Genomic DNA, 18,811 nt, shown 5'->3' on the forward strand with positions numbered 1-18,811 from the left:
TTAAACACATTAGAACCACATGGCTTACTGTCAACTCAAAAAAAAAAAAAAGAAAATTTGCCCTTAGGACTGTTTTGTTGGGTTTTTGTTTTACTTTGCTCCATTGTGAAAAGGCTGAAGCAGCAGATTTTTGAAGCTTCTGTAGATTCTGTGTGAGTACCATGTTTTTGTGACTACAGTTTTTCCGTTTTTAAAAATAAAGTATGTTTCTCAGAACTCCAAATGCTGCATTTTTCTTGACTTTCATGAAACTTGGCAGTGAATCCTGTGTTCCTTCAGTGTTTCTCCATCCCCAGCTGAATGTGCTCAGAACTTCCCAGTGGTGAAGACTAGAGGCTTTTTTATTTTTGTTGGTGGAATGTAAAGAGTATCCAGGCAAGGTTTAAACAGTTTCAACTCTCAATTGAATAGAACAGGTTTATAATCTAGAGTTGTATTATTTGGCATTTCTTTAGTAGGGAAGTGATTTCAATTATTGAGATGATGGGAAAAGCAGATATGTTGTGTTACAGCTATGTTTTCTCCTGCCATTGAGAATATATTTGCTTTTTTATTCCCTAAGATGCAAGTATCTGCCTTGCCTAATGCATTAGAATAATTTGAGTCAGAAGAGGGTTGAGAATTGTTTTTTTTTTCTGAGAACAGTCCATTGCACCTCGGGAGAAAACCCCTTTTTGATTGCAAAAGGGCAGAGGACTCAAGAACAGGGGAAAGAGGCATCACCTGCAATATTATGTCCTTGTTTCTAATAATTAGAAAGGTGGGTGGTAGTTGGGCATTTGTTTGTTTTAATTGAACCTTCATTTAATGTTTTGACAATAATTTTGCACTGTGGCACTTTATATTTCTGGACACCAGATGGTGCTGCTAAACTGGCTAATGTGGAAATCTCACACTTTTTTAGAGTAATTGGTACTTGATTTAGTTCCAAAGCCAGGTCTGTACTTTCCAGCCAGGTGTATTCCAGGATGCAGAACTGTTCCTGATAGCTCAGGCCAAAACCTGCTGTTTAAGGGCAGTGGTCTGAAAATCACCATGTAAACCAAGTGGGTTATAGAATTGATATTTTACATCTCCCTGGGCCAAACCTGCCATCAGCTGGAGTTCTTCCCAGGAATACAGCTTAGTAACAAATCTAAATTTCTGTGCTTGACACTTCAGAGATTTGATTTCTTAAAGTGTCACTTCAATTTGATTTGATAACTGCAATCAGAAAACTTTGAGTGGAGGCACCTTCTAGTGCCAGGTTAGAACTGCCAAGGTTAGTTCTAGAGACTAATTAAATATAATGAAGTGATGCTGAGGGAGGGTTTAAGTTTGGTGGGGCTTTCCTTAGACATTATCTGTGTTAAGCTTGAGAAAGGCTGCCAAAAATAACTGTTGCTATTTGTTTGAGAAGACACAATGGCTTAGCTACATAGTTGCATTGCAGACAATGTTTATAACACTGTGATGTACATTTGGCATTTGATTTCTATTAATTTTCATTTGGTTGTCACGTTTAACAAATCCATCTGGTAATCCTAATTGTGGGGCTGAAGGGATGGAACAAGATAATTGATTTTTAGTCAATCCCAAAGGTTGGTGGTGCAGTTTTATCACTGAACTGTAAATAATCAGTTCAGATTTATTTAGGCAGGGAGGAAATTTTTTGATAGATTTTAGTGTATTTTTCTTATAATTTTTTATTTCTTTTATAGATCCCCATATCAAAGTTTCTGGAAAAAAGGAAAATGTTAAAGAAGCAAAAGAGAGAATCATGTCTGTCTTGGACACTAAAGTAAGAAAACTTACTTAGAATGACACCTTAACCCCTAATTTTGTGGTGACATTGAAGAGGAAGGTATTTATGGACACTCTGAAGCAAAGTCTCCATTATATGTCCTGCAGATGTTGATATCAGGGTATACCCACATATTTAAACATTCTGCAAGAAACTACTTGCCTAAAGCAGCTTTTCCATATCTGAAGTATATAGAAATAATATTGCCAGCTATATGGCTAAAACCCTGTATGGTTTGTTCACTGGATTGGGTTTTTTACTTTAAAATCTGAAATAACAGCTTCACTGCAAATGGTAGGTTATGCAACCGCTTCAGAGAACCTAAAATTTTGTTTCTGCTTGAAATTCAAGTTGAGGTGCATTCATGCAGTTTTATTTCTAATGGTTACTGTATTCTTACCCTCTGCAACATTAGGACAAGAATATCTAAAACATGGAGATCTTGGCCAGGGGTCTCTTATGTTCATCAGATCTTCATTTTCTTGCAGTAGCAAGTCTTTTGGGGTAGTTTCTATGGCTCCTGTGTAGTTGAATGGCAGCTTTCTGATCCTCTGAAATTATTACCAAAAGGAAGAGTACAGTGACAAGCACCATTTTTTGAACAACTGTTAATAATATTATGGATTGTTTAACAATGTAGCTTTTAAGAACAGCTGTAGGCAGTGTTTGTGTATTTCAAAAATTCAATACAAGAAAAATTTGGTTTTTAAGGGAGGAGAAAACACTTTGTCCCATGGCTTTGATTTGTGAAGTCTTCCTCACGTGATCCTGTCAGATCAGACAGGGGTGTGTGACTGCCACTGAAAGGACACAGAATTAAGAAAAATTAGAATGGACTACTAAAAGACATTTAAGTCACAGTTGATAAAAACTTGGGTGCATTTTAAAATCCTTAGACTTTTTTTTTTTGAAGATGCATTTTTTGGATATTTATTTCCATGTTATTTCCTCACCGGGAAGAAAATGTGGCAAGTTTGGCATCCAACTGTGATCCGTGTTAAAAACGTCCCTCAGTAGGAGCAAAGGCATGGCAAAAGTACTTTGGAAATACAATTTTGAATCTCATTCTTGAAGTTTACATGGCTCTTAAAAACTCAGGTTCTGCTGTGAACAGGTCTAATCGTGGGTGCTTGATTTCCAGAGCAATCGGGTAACCTTGAAGATGGATGTTTCCCATACAGAACATTCTCACGTGATAGGTAAAGGTGGCAATAATATTAAAAAAGTGATGGAGGAAACAGGATGCCATATCCATTTTCCAGACTCAAACAGGAACAACCAAGCAGAGAAAAGCAACCAAGTAAGTATTGTTTAATACTGAGCTCGTTTATATTGTAATTCCTGAGAGTATAAAACGTTTCTAAACTTCTTTCGTCAATTTGGATTTTTGGGGGATGGTGAGTTCATGTTCAGGGAAATTGTTTTTTTGGTATTTACACTCTGTGGAAAGCACAGGGCTTCCTAAGTGAGCAAATCTTTTAAAACAGATGGAAACAATTTGTGATGGCTCATTAATCACTTTAATTTTTTTAAGCTGAAATTACTTTGTGCTTTCAGAAGTCAACAACTTGGTGTGAATGGTAGAGAAGCAGTATGAAAAGATCTGTAATTTTTTTTTTCCCATTCAACACCTGACTTATTCAGCATATTGATTAATTTCTTCATGCTTTTTGCTTATGGTGTAACTTGGCTGAAGACTAAACTTAGTGGCTCTCTGACAAAAGTGGGTGTCCTACTGTAAGAGTTCAACTTCACTAGAATAAGTCACTGAACCTGAATTGTACATCATTTCTAGTGCAAACACTGCTGAAATGTTTACTTTCAAGCCCCTCATCGTTGTACTTACAATTCCCCCATCCTGAGCAAAATACAGGAATTTCAAAACATTCAAGAAAAGCTGCTGTTGTTGAATATTAGCACTGAGCACATGTGTACAGTAGTAATTCCATTACTTGACCCAAGCCACTGTATTGGTTGATGTATCCATTTTTTTCCTAGTTGCTTAAACCTATGTAACTTAAGATGCTATAACATGCATAGATTTTTTTAAAAAAAAAAAAAAAAAACAAAACAAAACAAACCTGGTTATAGTTTTCAGTTAGTTTAGAGAACACTTAGGGTGTCACTAGTGATTTTTAAAATTTTTTATTTTTATATTTCTTTTTGTAAGGAGAATACTGACACCTGAATAACTTTTCCAGTGCCTCAGCTGAAAATGTGATGCCATGTTTTCTCTGTTCTTGCTCTTCCAGGTGTCTATTGCCGGACAGCCAGCTGGAGTGGAGTCTGCAAGAGTTAGAATTCGGGTAATAAGTCTATTTTAGGATAGTGTTCCCTTGCAAAACACCTGAAAGGGGAAAAAAGTATAGATTTGAGGACCCTGGGGTTGTCTGGCTCTGTCTTATGACAGCAGAAATGTAGGAACAAATGTGAGTGTACATGTGAGTAATATGCAGAGGGTATTATAAAAGTGATTCACCTTCTGGCTAAATTTTTAACTAGCCCAAGGTGGGCCTTGAACACAAAATCTACAGGATAAAGAAGATGTAAATTATTCCACACTGTGTTGAAAATTACATCTTAACTTACCCACCACAGATGGCCTGTAGAAGCTTGGGCATCTGATGTGAATCTGTGACTTAGGAAAGAAAATTGCTGCCTCTTAAATTTTAACAATTTTCATGTGTAATTTGTGTAAATAATTTGGTGGAATTCAGTGCCATTCTACACTCATAGCAATTTTCTATCCTTTCCTTCTAGTTTTGTGTGTTTTGCCATGGATAATTATAAATCAAATAAGTTATGAAAAGTCCCTCACAATCATTTAGTGAGATTTGTCTCTTACCCAACTGTGGTCTTGAAAGTCATGAAAGAAGCTGATGTTTCCTTAGCTTTGTAGCTGACTTGAGACTTCCAGTTAATTCATGACAGAGACTTCTCTAGCAAGTTTTACAATTATTGACCTGTTTGTAGATCTGCATGGATAAGTATGGGAATTTACTTGGCTTTCCTGTTGTTACATAATTGCAAATGCTTCTGCTATTTTGGATTAAAGAACCCAAACAAACAAAAACCAAAAAAAGTCTATGCAAAAAACCCCCACTCGAGTGTCCCTGGAAAAATTGGTGCCATTTTCCAACTGATGATGTGATATTTTTATCAATGAACTCTGGGCAGGGGATATATTATGTCAGTTTAATCATCACTGACCAACACGTGATTGAGGAATGAAGTTCTTGTTGCTTTAGTGAGTATGATTTTGATTTTCAATGTTTGCTCTTATGTGTTGTTGTAGGAGCTGCTTCCATTGGTACTCATGTTTGAATTGCCTATTGCTGGAATTCTCCAACCCATCCCAGATCCTAATTCTCCGACAATTCAGCATATATGTCAGATATATAATATTTCAGTTTCCTTTAAACAACGCTCTCGAATGTATGGTGCTACAGTCATTGTCAGAGGGTCACAAAATAACACTAGTGCTGTGAAGGTAATCTGTCTTCTTAATTTGGAATTTAGATACCTGAGAAGTGTATTGATTTAAAAATGCATAGAAAATAGTTTTAAGTTTAGGATTTAGAGTTGTTTGTGATAAGCTTGTAATCTGTTTTTCATGTCTTGCACACTGCTTGGGTTTCCAGCAATTCTGGAATATGTGCTGATCTTACCCATCTCTTAATTTGAAGAAACCCCAAACAAAAACCAGAAAACACACCTCCCATCTTAAATTCTTCATGCTTAGCTCTTCTCAACATACAACCTTGAAAGTTACCTGAGCAGTCAATAAAACTGGTCTTGCGAAACCAGCGCTGGGAGATGTGAATTGGGCGGTCAAGGAAAGGAACTGCCATGAGCCTGTTAATCTTAATAAAATAGAGTGTTCTTCTGAAGAACTGGCAGTGTGAGAGATTGATGTGTTCTCAAGCCATAGGAACATCTTAGGCCAAAACTGAAAGACAAATTTTGCAAATAAATGTTACCCAAATAAATCTCTATCGACTTTCTTACTGCCGTATGTGGCCACAGAAAGTCTGTTGGGACCAAACCACGTGGCACTGTCATACTGCCTTCCAGTAGCAATGAAATGCTGCATTTGGTCATCCAGTGTGAGTTAGTGGGTAGAGTTTGGTCCATTTATTACCCTTAACAAATCGATCGTGGTTTTAAAGCAAACAGTATTTTCTTTGCCTTGCCCGTGGAGCGCATGACAAGTAAGGAAGCACTCTGAAATGTTTTGTTCGGCTGTGAGCACTGTTTCACCGGCTTCCTTCATTTCCCCCCACCCCAGGAAGGAACAGCCATGCTCTTGGAACACCTGGCTGGGAGCTTGGCCTCTGCAATCCCTGTGAGCACACAGCTCGACATCGCAGCTCAGCATCATCTCTTTATGATGGGTCGCAATGGCAGCAACATCAAACATATCATGCAGAGGACTGGTGCTCAGATCCACTTCCCTGACCCCAGTAACCCACAGAAGAAATCCACTGTCTACCTCCAGGGCACAATTGAGGCTGTCTGTCTTGCCAGGCAATATCTCATGGTAAATACTTTTCAGTGAGACTTGCGTGAAAAAACGGCCAGATTATAGAAAATACACTCATCCTGCATGTATTTATGGGTCAAGTTGCAAGTCAGCCTTAGAGGGGGAGGATTGCTACTCTCACTGCAAAAAGCTGACTCAGTTGAGTGCTCTATTTTTGTCAGTTTGTAGTTTTCTAAAATATTTGTAATCTCTGGTTTGAAAAGTGACCTTGGTAATAGAAATGCATGATAAGCAATTTAAATTTATGATAACAGTATGCTTCTGAGTTAGAGGCAGATTTTTGAAGTGTTATGTTGGTGTTGGATGATGGGTTGTGTTTTGTTTTGCCAACCTGCCTTTTCTGTGTTTGTCAGGTAAGTAGGTTTCTTTTGAGAGGAAATGTCAGGAATTTCTTAGTTCCCACGTAGGCAGATTTTCAATGAAACTGGGAAACCATAGGAAATAGTTACTCCTTCTGCAGTCTTACTTTTTTTTTTTTTTAGTGTCACAGCCACAGTTCTATGAGGCCTTTTATAACAATAGCTCTGGTAATGAATATTATTTGTAGAGATTTTTGTTATATTGGTCTTTAAACTTCACAGGAGCCTTTAGGCATTGTTTTAGTGCTAATTTATGTACACCTTTTTTATATATGTGAATATTTATGGACAAAACATGGAAGGACTGGACTCAAATCCAGTGCAAAGCTGGTAAGCAATTAAACCATGATACCTTTTAATTCCAGGAGTCCCCACGTGTCTTACAGTGCACTGTGCCTTGCTCTATGTCAGAAAATAAAAACATGGTGCCTTTCTGTTTATACACTGATATTCAGATTATTATGTTCTAGAATATTATTGTCTGTAAATGCCAAGAGGTAGCCTTATTCTATGTATTTCTTCAGTGAGGTTTAAGTAGTGCTTTTCTGATGGTTCATGCAGTAGAAGGAAATGCAACCAAATTATCACATGAATATCAAAGTACCTCTTTTCTCTAGAAACTTGGAATTTTGTGAGGACTTTTTTTTTTTTTTAATACTGAAGTTTGATTTCATTCCAAACACATCAGTACAACTTAATATCCCTCATCACATCCACTACATCACCCATCACTGCACAGACCAGGAAACTTGGTCTCTGTCTCTTTGAAGTCACAGACCTCACGTGTCCTGAAACTGTTGTTTCCAGTTTTATAGATAAAATCAGTCTTGTTTAAATTATTCTTGTTCTCTTTCTTCCTCTCACCCCAAAGCCTTTGGTTTCAGCTGTAGTTTGTCATCAAAAATATTGAGACTTGCTTTTTGTTGGTTTTTCGTACAATAATGAGGACTGTACCATATTTAAATACAGACAACATTGACAGCTTATTTTCTTTAATCTATTTCCTTTCAAAGATTATTTGTTTCTTTTCCTCCTATCATCTTCATGTAGATGCTCTAAACATACAATAATCAAGTGGTGGGGGAAAAAAGAGCCTTTTAATATGCTTATAAATCCTGACATTTCAACTTCAAAGTTTTGGGGTTCGTGTTTTTCTTGTTAACCTTTAGTTGCATTTTCATTCAGCAGGTTTTTGGCGAGATCTTATGATATGATTTTCTGCAACTTTTTTTACAATAACATTTTGCAAATCCAAGTATAAAATGTTCTCAGCAGTTCTGTTACCATTAAATCCTTGATTATTGACTTCAGTGTTTTTAGTTAGACTATGTCCATTATTATTCTTTTCAGACAAGTTCGTGTTGAGGAGTTAAGCTGTGTTGGTCAGTCTTCCTGTGGTCAAAATATTTAGGATGCCTTGCTTTAATTTTCCTGAAGTTAAAATTGCTTTAATTGAGGTTTTGGTAGTAGTGTGCAGCTATAAGTGGTACTGTCAAGAAATGATATTTAATATTAAATTACATTGAACGAGTGATTGGCAGACTAAATGCACAAATTTGCTGCTTTTCATTCTGAAGCCAAAGTGGGAAACTGATTAATTAAGACCATTTCCTTGAGTGTATCATACTGTGGATTTTCTCTGACACATGTGATACTGTTTGTTGTGAACCTAAAATCACCAGAAGTAGGATTTGGTTTTTATTGACTTTTTACCCTCTATTTTTGCTATTTTATGAAAAGTAGCAATCTGATCATTTCTAGGTATCCTGTAACTATTCAGTTTTTCCTTGTTTCATTGGTCTGGGCTGGTTTTAGGGGTCTTTTTTTTTTTTTTTAAAGTCTATAATGTTTTAGTATGTGAAGTGCATTACAGATGTCATCCACATCACTGGAAAATACTCATCTAGCTGATCTGGGACAGGGGAAGAGAAAGGTAAAAATTAAGACTTAGGCAATGGTTATTTACAGAGAAGCTTTTGAGAGTTGTGTTTCCTTAGACATAGTTTAACATGAGATATTTCAGTGTGAGGCCTGCTATCTAATTCAATAAGTGTTAATAACTGTTTTCTGAATTTGAATCCCCTAGACACCTCTAAGTCTATATATAAATGACTAACCAGGGTGCATATGTGCTGATTGGAATGCCAAATATTTAACAAATCATTTCACACTTAATACTAACAAACTATTCAGATTCCTAGGGCAGAAAAATACACCTGTGTTTTTGTACACAAGGAAACAGCCTTCCTTAAAATTTCATACTGGCTTTTTTCCCCTGAACTTCTGGTATCACAATGTGTAAATGTTACCATGTCTGTATTTCAGTTTATTTTTTGCTAAGATTTTCATGGGGAAAGGGTCAGTTGTAAGCGTTGGGAATTTTTGTGCCTTTCCTTTCAGGGTTGCCTTCCTCTTGTGCTCATGTTTGATATGAAGGAAGAAATTGAAGTAGAACCACAGTTTATAACCCAGCTAATGGAGCAGTTAGACGTCTTCATAAGCATTAAGCCCAAGCCAAAGCAACCAAGCAAGGTTTGTGCAAAGCCAATATATCCCTTTTAGGCTGTCACGGCAACTTTATAGAGCTGATGAGTTGACATGTGTGCTCTTCTTCCCTGACTTAATGGATCATAAACTTGTAAAAGGCATATATATGTTGTGGTTGAAATACCAGTTTAAATGATCCAGCAGTTCTACTTTGTGGTAATTTGCCTCTCTTTAAATGTTTGATAATACAGAAGTTAGATTTTGTGTGGAATATACTGATAAAGGAATTGAATTATGAGCAGACAAATTATATCTGACTAGGACTACTCTTGACTGGTTTTTAAAGAAATTTGTCTAAAATTGCAGCTCCCCCACACAATCACGGTGTTCTCTAGCAATCAGAATTAAACAAAATGAAAAAATATTGTGACTATAAGAGTTGCTGTTACATGCAAGATACTGAAAAGAGCCATGAAAAGCAGAAATACAAAATACTTCTGACGAGAGGTGTTTGTTTTAAAATATTCAGGCCTGTATGGCAGCTGTCTGTGTGTTGTATACAATGTCATTGCAGGCAAAACCTTAAAATATTAAGTGATCATTCCACTGGGCCAATAGCTAGGCTTCCCTGTGTAGGGATGTATAAAATTGATACAAAGAAACACCCTGTAGAGAATGTACAAAAAACAATGTGTTTTTTGCAATTTAATTTTCCAGGTATTGATTACTTTATTCTCAGGCAGCTATAGATTTAATAGCTGAATTTAATATGAACAATTTAATATGACAATTTTCTTGTCCACTTCAAGGTATAGACCTCAGGTAAAAGAGAAGATAGGATTTTTAATTATTGATTCACTTATCTAGATCTTGGGGCACTTAACATTTGGTGTGCTAAATAGCACCAAGGTACAATAATAATTTTCTTAGACAGGGAGGTCTTCCATCATTCTCATTGCAAATGCACATGAAATCCCTAAACTTACTGTCAAGGCCACTGAATTTGACTGGCTGGTAGTGGATGTTAGCTCATGCTGTCTCACACTGCTGTTATTGATGGACATGGAGGAGTATTAAGCAGAATTATCTGTGTTGCAGATCCATGTTATGAAGTTGTGTTACTCACTTATTTTCCTCTTCTGTTGTGTTTCGTTGTTGTTTTCTTCCCCTGCAGTCTGTGATTGTAAAAAGTGTTGAACGAAATGCCTTAAATATGTACGAGGCACGGAAATGTCTCCTGGGACTTGAAAGTAGTGGAGTCACCATAGCATCAAATCCCTCTACTGTCTCGTGCCCTGTTGGTCTGTCTTGTCCTGGTTTGGATATTTTGTCCTCAGCAGGACTTGGACTCACTGGGCTTGGTAAGTGTTTGTTCTTTTTATATTTTTATGTTTTTAATAGATATATGTTTGTTTGAAACTTAATTCACTTGTACTAGAAAAAAGGACCAGATGTGTGTTTTGCATAAGAAGTCGTGATAAGGCATTAGAGAATTCCAACAGCATCTGGCCTTTCAAGGGATTGCTGTTATAAAGCTTCCTCCAAGGCTCTTGTAATCAGGTGTGTGACTCATCCCTGCAGAAACAAAATCTCTGGAAGCACTCAAACCACTCAGCTGAAAGAGAGGGAAATACAGGTGAGGTGGGATGTGCCTTTTACAATGTCTTTGGCATCCTGATGCCTCAACTGCCCTGACTTTGTGTAGGTACTTAAGCCTGTCAGCAGTACAGGGAAGTTAACACAGTTAACAGCACACTTCCCTTCTGGCTGTATTTCACTGTAATTTAGGGATACATGAGCTTCTAGTTTAGACCTTACTTATCAATATGTAATTCAGGACAGAAATTTGTAAGCTTCCCATCTTAATGTAATTTTATAGAAGCAGATTGTGGCCCAGACTGGAATTACTGTTTTATTTTCAAGCTTCGTGTCAGAAATGCATAGAAAACCAAGCAGTCCCAGAAGAATTTTGTGACAAACCTTGACAAAACTGGTTCATGAAACTGAGTTCTCCTGTCACCACCATGCTGCCTTGTGACCTACCTCCCAGGAGTGCTGTGTGGTTCCATGTCACAGGCTGCCCTGGGGTCACACAGGGGCAAGTGTTTGTGCCATTTGACAGTGGGTTTTAATGCTGCTTTTGTGACTTCTTGTCATGCCTGCACTTTGGGGGATTGGAGTTTTTACCTTTCTAGTGTATAGTGCTGAGTTTATAAATCTTCCCACGTGAAGAGCTGGTTTGAGGGGATGCTTTGGCAGTAAGCAATGCATTTGGGGAGTGGCTTGCAGTCAGTACTGAAGATGCAAAAAGGAATTGAATAGTGTGGAAGTAGTGATTCATTCATGGGAGCTTCTGAGGAAAGGGTTTTTGTCTGAAATCAAAGTAAGGTGGTGTAGTACAGTTGCTTTCTTGTCTCTGTGTGATGCTCCTTTGAAACAAACCATCAGAAGCAATAGAGGGGATACAAAGGGATGGTGTGGCTGAGAAGCAGCTGGTGCAGACTCTGTTGGGACAATAGTTAGGGTCCAGTAGGACTTAAAGATGTTCCAATTCTTCTTGGATATTTGATTCTGAGTTCAAGAACAGACATTCTTAGTGTGCTCTCTGCGCCAAATGAACAGCAGGGTTAATATTAAAATTTGTTTGTGAAATACATGCTGGTGCAATTTAGTGGGGTTTTGTTTGTTTGTTTTCAATTGGTACTTCTGTGAAAAATGCTTTTCTGCAGGTCTTATCTAAGTATTCACTTGCATAATTTTTTGCAGGCCTTTTAGGTCCAACAGCCCTGTCAGTCAACACCTCAGCTGCTCCAAACTCTCTTTTGAATGCTCTTAACAGCTCTGTGAGCCCCTTGCAGAGTCCAAGTTCAGGCACTCCTAGTCCTACGTTATGGGCAACATCTCTTGCTAACACAAACACCACAGGTTGGTGGAAGTTCAATGTGAATTTCATGATCTGTGCAACACTTAGTCATTAGAGTGACAATTGATGAGTCCAGAATAATTTGTTCTTTGGAACCTTGATTCCTGCATTTATCTTAGCATGGATGGATGAGTAAATATTCAAATTTAAAGTTATATCTTAATATAAACTTATGACGTGCAGTCCCATGGGATGTTTTCATCTGTTTTATAACAAACAGCTAAGTTAATCTAACCAGTAATGGCTAGATAAAGCATTATTTTTTTAGCATGTAATTCCAATGGAAACTTTTTAGTAATCTATCAGAGCTACGTAAAGACTTGTATAAAGTTGTATAATGCCTGAGAAAATTAAATGAGAAACTTAATCAGAACATAACCAAATTTTGTTCCAGGTTTTTCTGCTATTCCACACCTAATGATACCATCTACTGCCCAAGCAACCTTAACTAGTATTCTGTTGTCTGGAGTGCCTAATTATAGCCAAAACACTCCATCTCCACCACCAGGCTTGACTCCTGTCGAAGTCCACGTTAACGGCATGCAATCAGAGAGTAAAAAAGTCTCACCTTCTTTAAATGGTCATGTAAAGGTAGGTGCTCTCTCTGAAGAACCAGATCTCTTTGTACCAGACCTGTGGAAAGCTGAAAGAGAAAACTATCTATGTTAGTAGTTCTTAAAGCTTTTAAGTTTATAAATATAACAGCAGTGTTTCCAAATATGACTGAAAAAGGCTGAAAAACAGAACATTCAAATATGTTGTTCTCCTGTACCAGGGATGGGTTTCTTTTTCTCCTGCACAGATAGGAAATTGCTTCAGTATTTCCTTAAGCATAAAAATCACTTTTGGGGGTTTTTGACGATCGTTCCAGGCCTCAAATATCAAGTATGCTGCACTGGCTGCCACATCGCTGGGGGAGAACGTGTTGAGCGCAAACCACAGTGATCCAGTGAGACAAACGAGTACTCATGGTCCCTCAGAACAAGTAGCTGCCAAGTCAAACAGTGAAGAAGGTAAGATTTTGACGTTGCATTCCTTTGTCTGGTAGTGTTTGGGCAGCCTACGTGCAGTTCATAAAACAGAAAGCGTGAAGATATTCCCTCTGCATTGGGTTTGCAACCATGTTACAGGAAAGCAATCCTGGATCCCCCAGATTCGTTGTCAAAGAAAGTAAATAGGAGTGAGATGTACTGTTGATACACTTTAAATAACCTAATGCACTTGTAACGTTTCACACATTCCCTAAGAACAGAGGGAAATAACCTATGAGGATTTTTTTTCTCAACAGCTTAAAACAATCTCTCCTGGTTTAAAATGATGGTTTATGTTTGCTTTTTAACAAGGGGAAATAATTAATGCCTTTGAGAACGTTACTGCAGAAAATTATGTGTAGAACACACAGATGTGTTCAGAATGCTTAGTCATTTCTAATTGTCAGTCTTCACATTTAATACTAATTAGTTTTAGTTAAAGTAAATCTTTTAAGAAAGAGAATACTTAGTGTATCTACTATAAATGTGAATGCCAACACCTTTTCTGAGCTTACATACCTGACTTCTTTGAACTTACATACCTGACTTCTTAACCTTAACCAGGAAGACCACAACAGTTCTGTGAGGAGGAAGAGCAGATTTTATCCCATAGTTGTCATTCCTTCAGTAAGTTCACTAGAGCATAAAAGGATGGTTGTTGTTTAACTATTCTTTTTATTGGTCTTGCAGGTTGCAATGATGCTTTTGTAGAAGTGGGCATGCCGAGAAGTCCTTCCCATTCAGCAAATACCAGTGATCTGAAGCAGATGATGAGCTCTTCCAAGCAAGCCTGTGCCAAGAGGCAAACGGTTGAGTTACTGCAAGGCACCAAAAACTCTCACTTACAGTAAGTTGAGTGTATAAATACAGATTAATGGGACTTTCGCAACAGAAAATTACTTAATATGTTTTTGTACATAGAAGGACTGGTTCAGTCATAAGATACTCAAAGAACTAATTTATTTTGGCCTTGATTTTTAATCACATTAGGCATTATTATAGTCCCCAGTTTATCTGACAACTGCCAACTTTCTGTACATCGTAAGTATTTTTTGTTAAAAAAAATAAACATCTTTCTTCTCCCACAAAAGAATAGGGATTTTTGTCAGAGGAACTTTCATTACCTATTGCTAAAGGATATATTTTTACATGTTCCTTGTTTATTGTTTGCTTTGAGAATAGCTCCTAATACAACTTTTTCCTTTTGTGTGTACCTGAGGCTGTTTGCTTCTCAGAAAAACAGTAGTCAGGGCATAGCATCGTGCTCTCGAACACTTGTCTCAGTGTTTGGTTGGGTTGGGTTTTTTTTAACGAGACAGCAGTGGGAAAGACTCTTTTGAGTCACAATACCTCTTGGCAACGCAGGTTTTGTTCCTAATGCAATGTTTTTGTTTGATGTACTTGTGTTTTCACTGTTTCTCTTGGGAACTGTTTATCACCACTCTTTTGAGACGCATATTTTCTTTTGCTTCGTTTATTTACACTGTTAAAGCTATGATATGTATTTCATTAACTCTGCTCTCTTAGTTTAGAAATCCAAGAATTCCTGCTAACCAGATTCTCTTGTTTGTGTGTCAGTCAGTTGTTTGCATGCCTTGTTCTTTTTGTTGAGGACACAGTGCTCACAGTTTCCCTAGGGCATATTTTCGGGGTAGTAGTTTACAGCTTCTAGGACAGGATCACTTTGCTTTGAAGTCAGACATTACTGTTCTAGAGTAGCCTGAAATGTGGATGATTTTTTTAGGAAAAAAGATTGCATTAGGAGGTAAGGTAGGCATGTAGGACTTCAATTCTTGAAGGCATGTAGGACTGCAGATATTAGAACTTTAAAGGCAAGTGGGACCTACGTTAACTTTCTTAGTCCCTTGTTGTGCAGTCTCTATCCTACAACTACCTGCTAGGATCTAACAGGTAGCATAGATAGGATCTATCTCTTAGAACTATCCTATAACTTTACCTGTTAGAACTGCTGGCCTGAGCAAGGCATGCAATAATTCCAGATACCAGACAACTCAAAACTGAGTCTGCACTCTGCCTCTTAGTTGGTAATATAGGAAGGAGCAATACATGCTTTCTTTCACCGACCAACAGGTACAGGAGAGCTGAAACTTTTGGAAATATTGCTAAAAGACTTTTGTGTAGTGACACATCTTGAATTTTACTGCCAAACTTCTCAGGGTAAAGCTTGATTATCAAAACTGCGTTGCATGTTCGCTGCATGTAAAGAGATCGCTGAGTTAACAGTGCCTTTGCCCCCGCCAGCACCGCAGAGAGGCTGCTCTCAGATGCAGAGTTAAGCGCTTCCGAGGGCCCCGTGGCTGACAAGAAGGCTCCTGGCAGTGAACGGGCGGCAGAGCGAGCAGCGGCCGCCCAGCAGAACTCGGAGCGAGCGCGTCTGGCCCCACAGCCCTCCTACGTCAACATGCAGGTACACATCTCCCTGAATACAGCCAATTCCAGCATAAAACCTGGTAACTGCTGAGGGAAATTAGCATGGAATGCACAGGTGACTGGAGACTGAATTGTCACTAGCATTTCAGTAAAAGCATTCACAGCCAAGTCATTAACTCCTTTGACCGAAGAGTGGGTTGTCAACGAAAATTCTGGGAGGCAGAAAAGCTCTTATGCTTCTGTTGAATAAGAACAATTTAGTTACAGAAAAATTGGGTGGCTATGTTAGTCTACATAAGCATCATTTGCCTTTTAAGGAATCTTATATTGTTGCTTTGAGAGAATTACATCTACAGAAGACCTTTCGCAAATTTCCACAAGCAGTGTCAACACAATTTTTTTTATATAGCTTCAGGTTTTATATATGGGGCTTAATTACAGTGGTTTTGCTATACAAATGTACATATACTCCTTTTTCTTTTCTCTTGTACTGTTCCTACCTGGTTACCTACAGCCTACTACTGTAAATGTTACTGCAAATCCCTCCAAGGAGGGAGGGGGACCCCTCTGACTGTTTGTCAGGCAGTAGTAACATGTTAGTTCTCAATATAGATCTATCAGAGCATGGGCATAACCAGACTGTAAGGAATAGTGGAACAAGACGAAGGTTAGTGTTTTGCAGCTCTTTTCCTTAGTTATTCCTCTAATTATGTTTAGTAGAGAATGTAACACTTTAGGCTAATACTTCAGTTTTGTGTGTTTAGACTTGCTAACCTGTAATTCAGTGAGCTGCAGCTTGTTTGATCAGGGGTATTTAAACTTCACATCTCCCATTGTCATAGGCAGTACAGATACAAGATTTTCTAAAATTCTCTCAACACTTAAGTTCTTTTCTTTTCACAAGACGAGTGTGTGGAGGAAAACTGAACTTGAAAGATTGTTAAAAATAACCATGATGCCTGGATTTGCTGAGATGTATTTTATCTTTTTGGTACTGTTGAGGAATGTTTTAAATGTGGAGTGCAGATGGTTAACGAAGAGAAACTATGCTTGAAAAAATGTCTTATTAAAAACAAATTAAATAAAAATTCTGCCTAAGCAGTTTGTAAATATTGCTACACCCTCACTCAAATGGATATTGGATAGTTAATCAAAATCTTTATCTATGTTTCAGTGAACTAAGGCTCTAATTGGACTTTTGTCAAATTATTGTGCAGTACTTCAGGTTTCTCCTAGAAATCTTCACTGGCCACTCTAAAAAGCTTTGTTTTCACGAAGAGATGAGTACTGGAGTGACATTTAGTTAGAATGGCAATTAAGCTATCTTCTGCATGTTTACTTTTTAGGCATTTGACTATGAACAGAAGAAACTACTAGCAACCAAAGGTACGTGCACGAACAGCGACTTCTGAAAAGTTTGTCAGTACGTGGATGAAATGATTTTCTGAAGCTTCAGTTCTGTAATTTGATTTTTAATCAAATCTGAAATTGTTAGTGAAACTCTAGTCTATTAGTTTTGTATTCTAAAAAATTTTTAACACCAACATAGCATAAAATACAATATGAACAGCTTGCAGATGGGATATATAAGTATATCTGTATGCAAATTATCCATACTGTCTTCAGAGTGCTCATAACCGTAATACTTGACTTTATTTGGATGCAAATGAAACTTTAGGATGTTTGTCATGTTGGCTAAATGGCTACTTACTTCAGGGATTAAGTAAGTTACAAAATTGATAAGGGACTTCACCATATCTTTGACCTTGTTTAAAAAAAAAAAAAACCACACACACCAAAAGGAAACCAGAAGCTCCTCTTTTCAAAACAGATATGATTCTTTTGGCTTCCATGCAACCCTGTGGGGCTTAACTATCCTCTGACAGAGTAAATTGCCTTCAGGAAGGGCAGGATTCAAACTGTGTAGCAAGTGGAGGTGTTTGGAGTTTACTGTTTGGGCTGCAGTTGTTGCTATTCATGACTGCAGGATTATCCTCTCGACACCTTCACTGAGGCTGAGATTTACTGATTTCTCTCTGTATTTCTTCAGCTATGTTAAAGAAACCAGTTGTAACAGAAGTGAGAACTCCAACAAATACGTGGAGTGGTTTGGGCTTCTCTAAATCCATGCCTGCAGAAACTATCAAGGAACTAAGAAGAGCGAATCATGTATCGTACAAGCCATCCATGACAACTACATATGAGGTATAAAAAAGTATATTGTAAGGGCAGTTTACTTTTAGTGAGTGATACAGTTAATTCTCTTGAGAAATGTCCATAACTTCTGTAAAAAAGAAGTCTTGCAGATAAGATTTTTAATGTTCTGAATATATTTTATGGTGAAAAATGCTTCTTAAGTAAATATTAAGGCATATGGAATACATTCAGCCCAACACACACAGTTATATCTGTTTTACAGATCTTACAGAAGTCACAGAGCATGGAAGTCTGCTTAAAATATATTTGTTTAAAGAAACTTAAAACAACTTATGGGGCCAAATATCTCAGTTGTTGCAGACAAGCAGTAGAAATTTGGTAACCTAATGAAAACAGTGTATACATAGCAGATAAACTATATAATGTGAATCACTGCATGATGGAGCAGAACCTCAGAACAAGAAATGTCTGCAGCAAATCTTATGTTGACAGAGCTGTAGAACTGTAACAGCTTCCTCTATTTGCACTGTTCACTGGGCCCAGAAATTTCCCAGGCAGAAGGCAGCCAGAGTCCAGCAAGTCTCTTCAGAGTCTCAGCATGGGAATCTTGCAGTGAATTTGTTCTTTGCTTTCCAAAGGCATTCTGAAGTTGATTTTTTTAGTGTGCTTCCTTGCTGGAATCTTTCCCAACTTCCATATTGGACACCTTTTTCAGTCCTACTTACATAAAATGTAAATGGTATGTTTATGCAGCTTCTCTCTGGGGTATGCCTAGCTTTTGATGCAGAAGAAAGAGTCAACCATGATAATGTGCTGTGGTGTTCTCCAGTTGATATGCCAGCTTTTTGAGTCATTCAGCTACATGCAGTAGGCTTGGATACACATAATGCAGTAGGAACTAGGGGAGAGAAAAAGATACAGCCCAAATCTGTGATTTTTTTGTTGTTGTTGTTAGTTGATTGGTTGAACTGGGATGGGGTTTTTCCAACCAAGAACACAGTGTCTCAGTCACTTGGAGTCTGCCCACAAGCAGACCACAGACCATGGCAGCTCCCTCTACCGTGTTAGGACTCCAGTTACCATTGTTTGGGATGAGCTATTGTGGAAACATCTGTGGAGGCTGAAAATCTTGTATTC

General features: G+C 37.8%; 1 protein-coding gene across 3 annotated transcripts in view; it reads left to right on the forward strand.

Moving 5' to 3' along the window:
• BICC1 (BicC family RNA binding protein 1) overlaps positions 1-18,811 on the forward strand; it is a 101,420-nt gene that overhangs the window by 72,368 nt on the left and 10,241 nt on the right. For all 3 annotated transcript variants that reach the window (XM_050340676.1, XM_050340684.1, XM_050340691.1), the window contains 14 exons: positions 1,701-1,780; positions 2,925-3,083; positions 4,036-4,089; positions 5,079-5,273; positions 6,072-6,323; positions 9,086-9,217; positions 10,347-10,533; positions 11,939-12,097; positions 12,490-12,686; positions 12,967-13,108; positions 13,817-13,973; positions 15,389-15,554; positions 16,864-16,903; positions 17,568-17,722. In XM_050340676.1, coding sequence (XP_050196633.1) covers positions 1,701-1,780; positions 2,925-3,083; positions 4,036-4,089; positions 5,079-5,273; positions 6,072-6,323; positions 9,086-9,217; positions 10,347-10,533; positions 11,939-12,097; positions 12,490-12,686; positions 12,967-13,108; positions 13,817-13,973; positions 15,389-15,554; positions 16,864-16,903; positions 17,568-17,722 — 2,075 coding nt within the window. The remainder of the gene's footprint in view (positions 1-1,700; positions 1,781-2,924; positions 3,084-4,035; positions 4,090-5,078; positions 5,274-6,071; positions 6,324-9,085; positions 9,218-10,346; positions 10,534-11,938; positions 12,098-12,489; positions 12,687-12,966; positions 13,109-13,816; positions 13,974-15,388; positions 15,555-16,863; positions 16,904-17,567; positions 17,723-18,811) is intronic.

The sequence above is a fragment of the Myiozetetes cayanensis genome, unplaced genomic scaffold (assembly GCF_022539395.1).
Source record: "Myiozetetes cayanensis isolate MyiCay16 unplaced genomic scaffold, myiCay2020 scf10, whole genome shotgun sequence".
NCBI classification, from domain to species: Eukaryota; Metazoa; Chordata; class Aves; order Passeriformes; family Tyrannidae; genus Myiozetetes; species Myiozetetes cayanensis.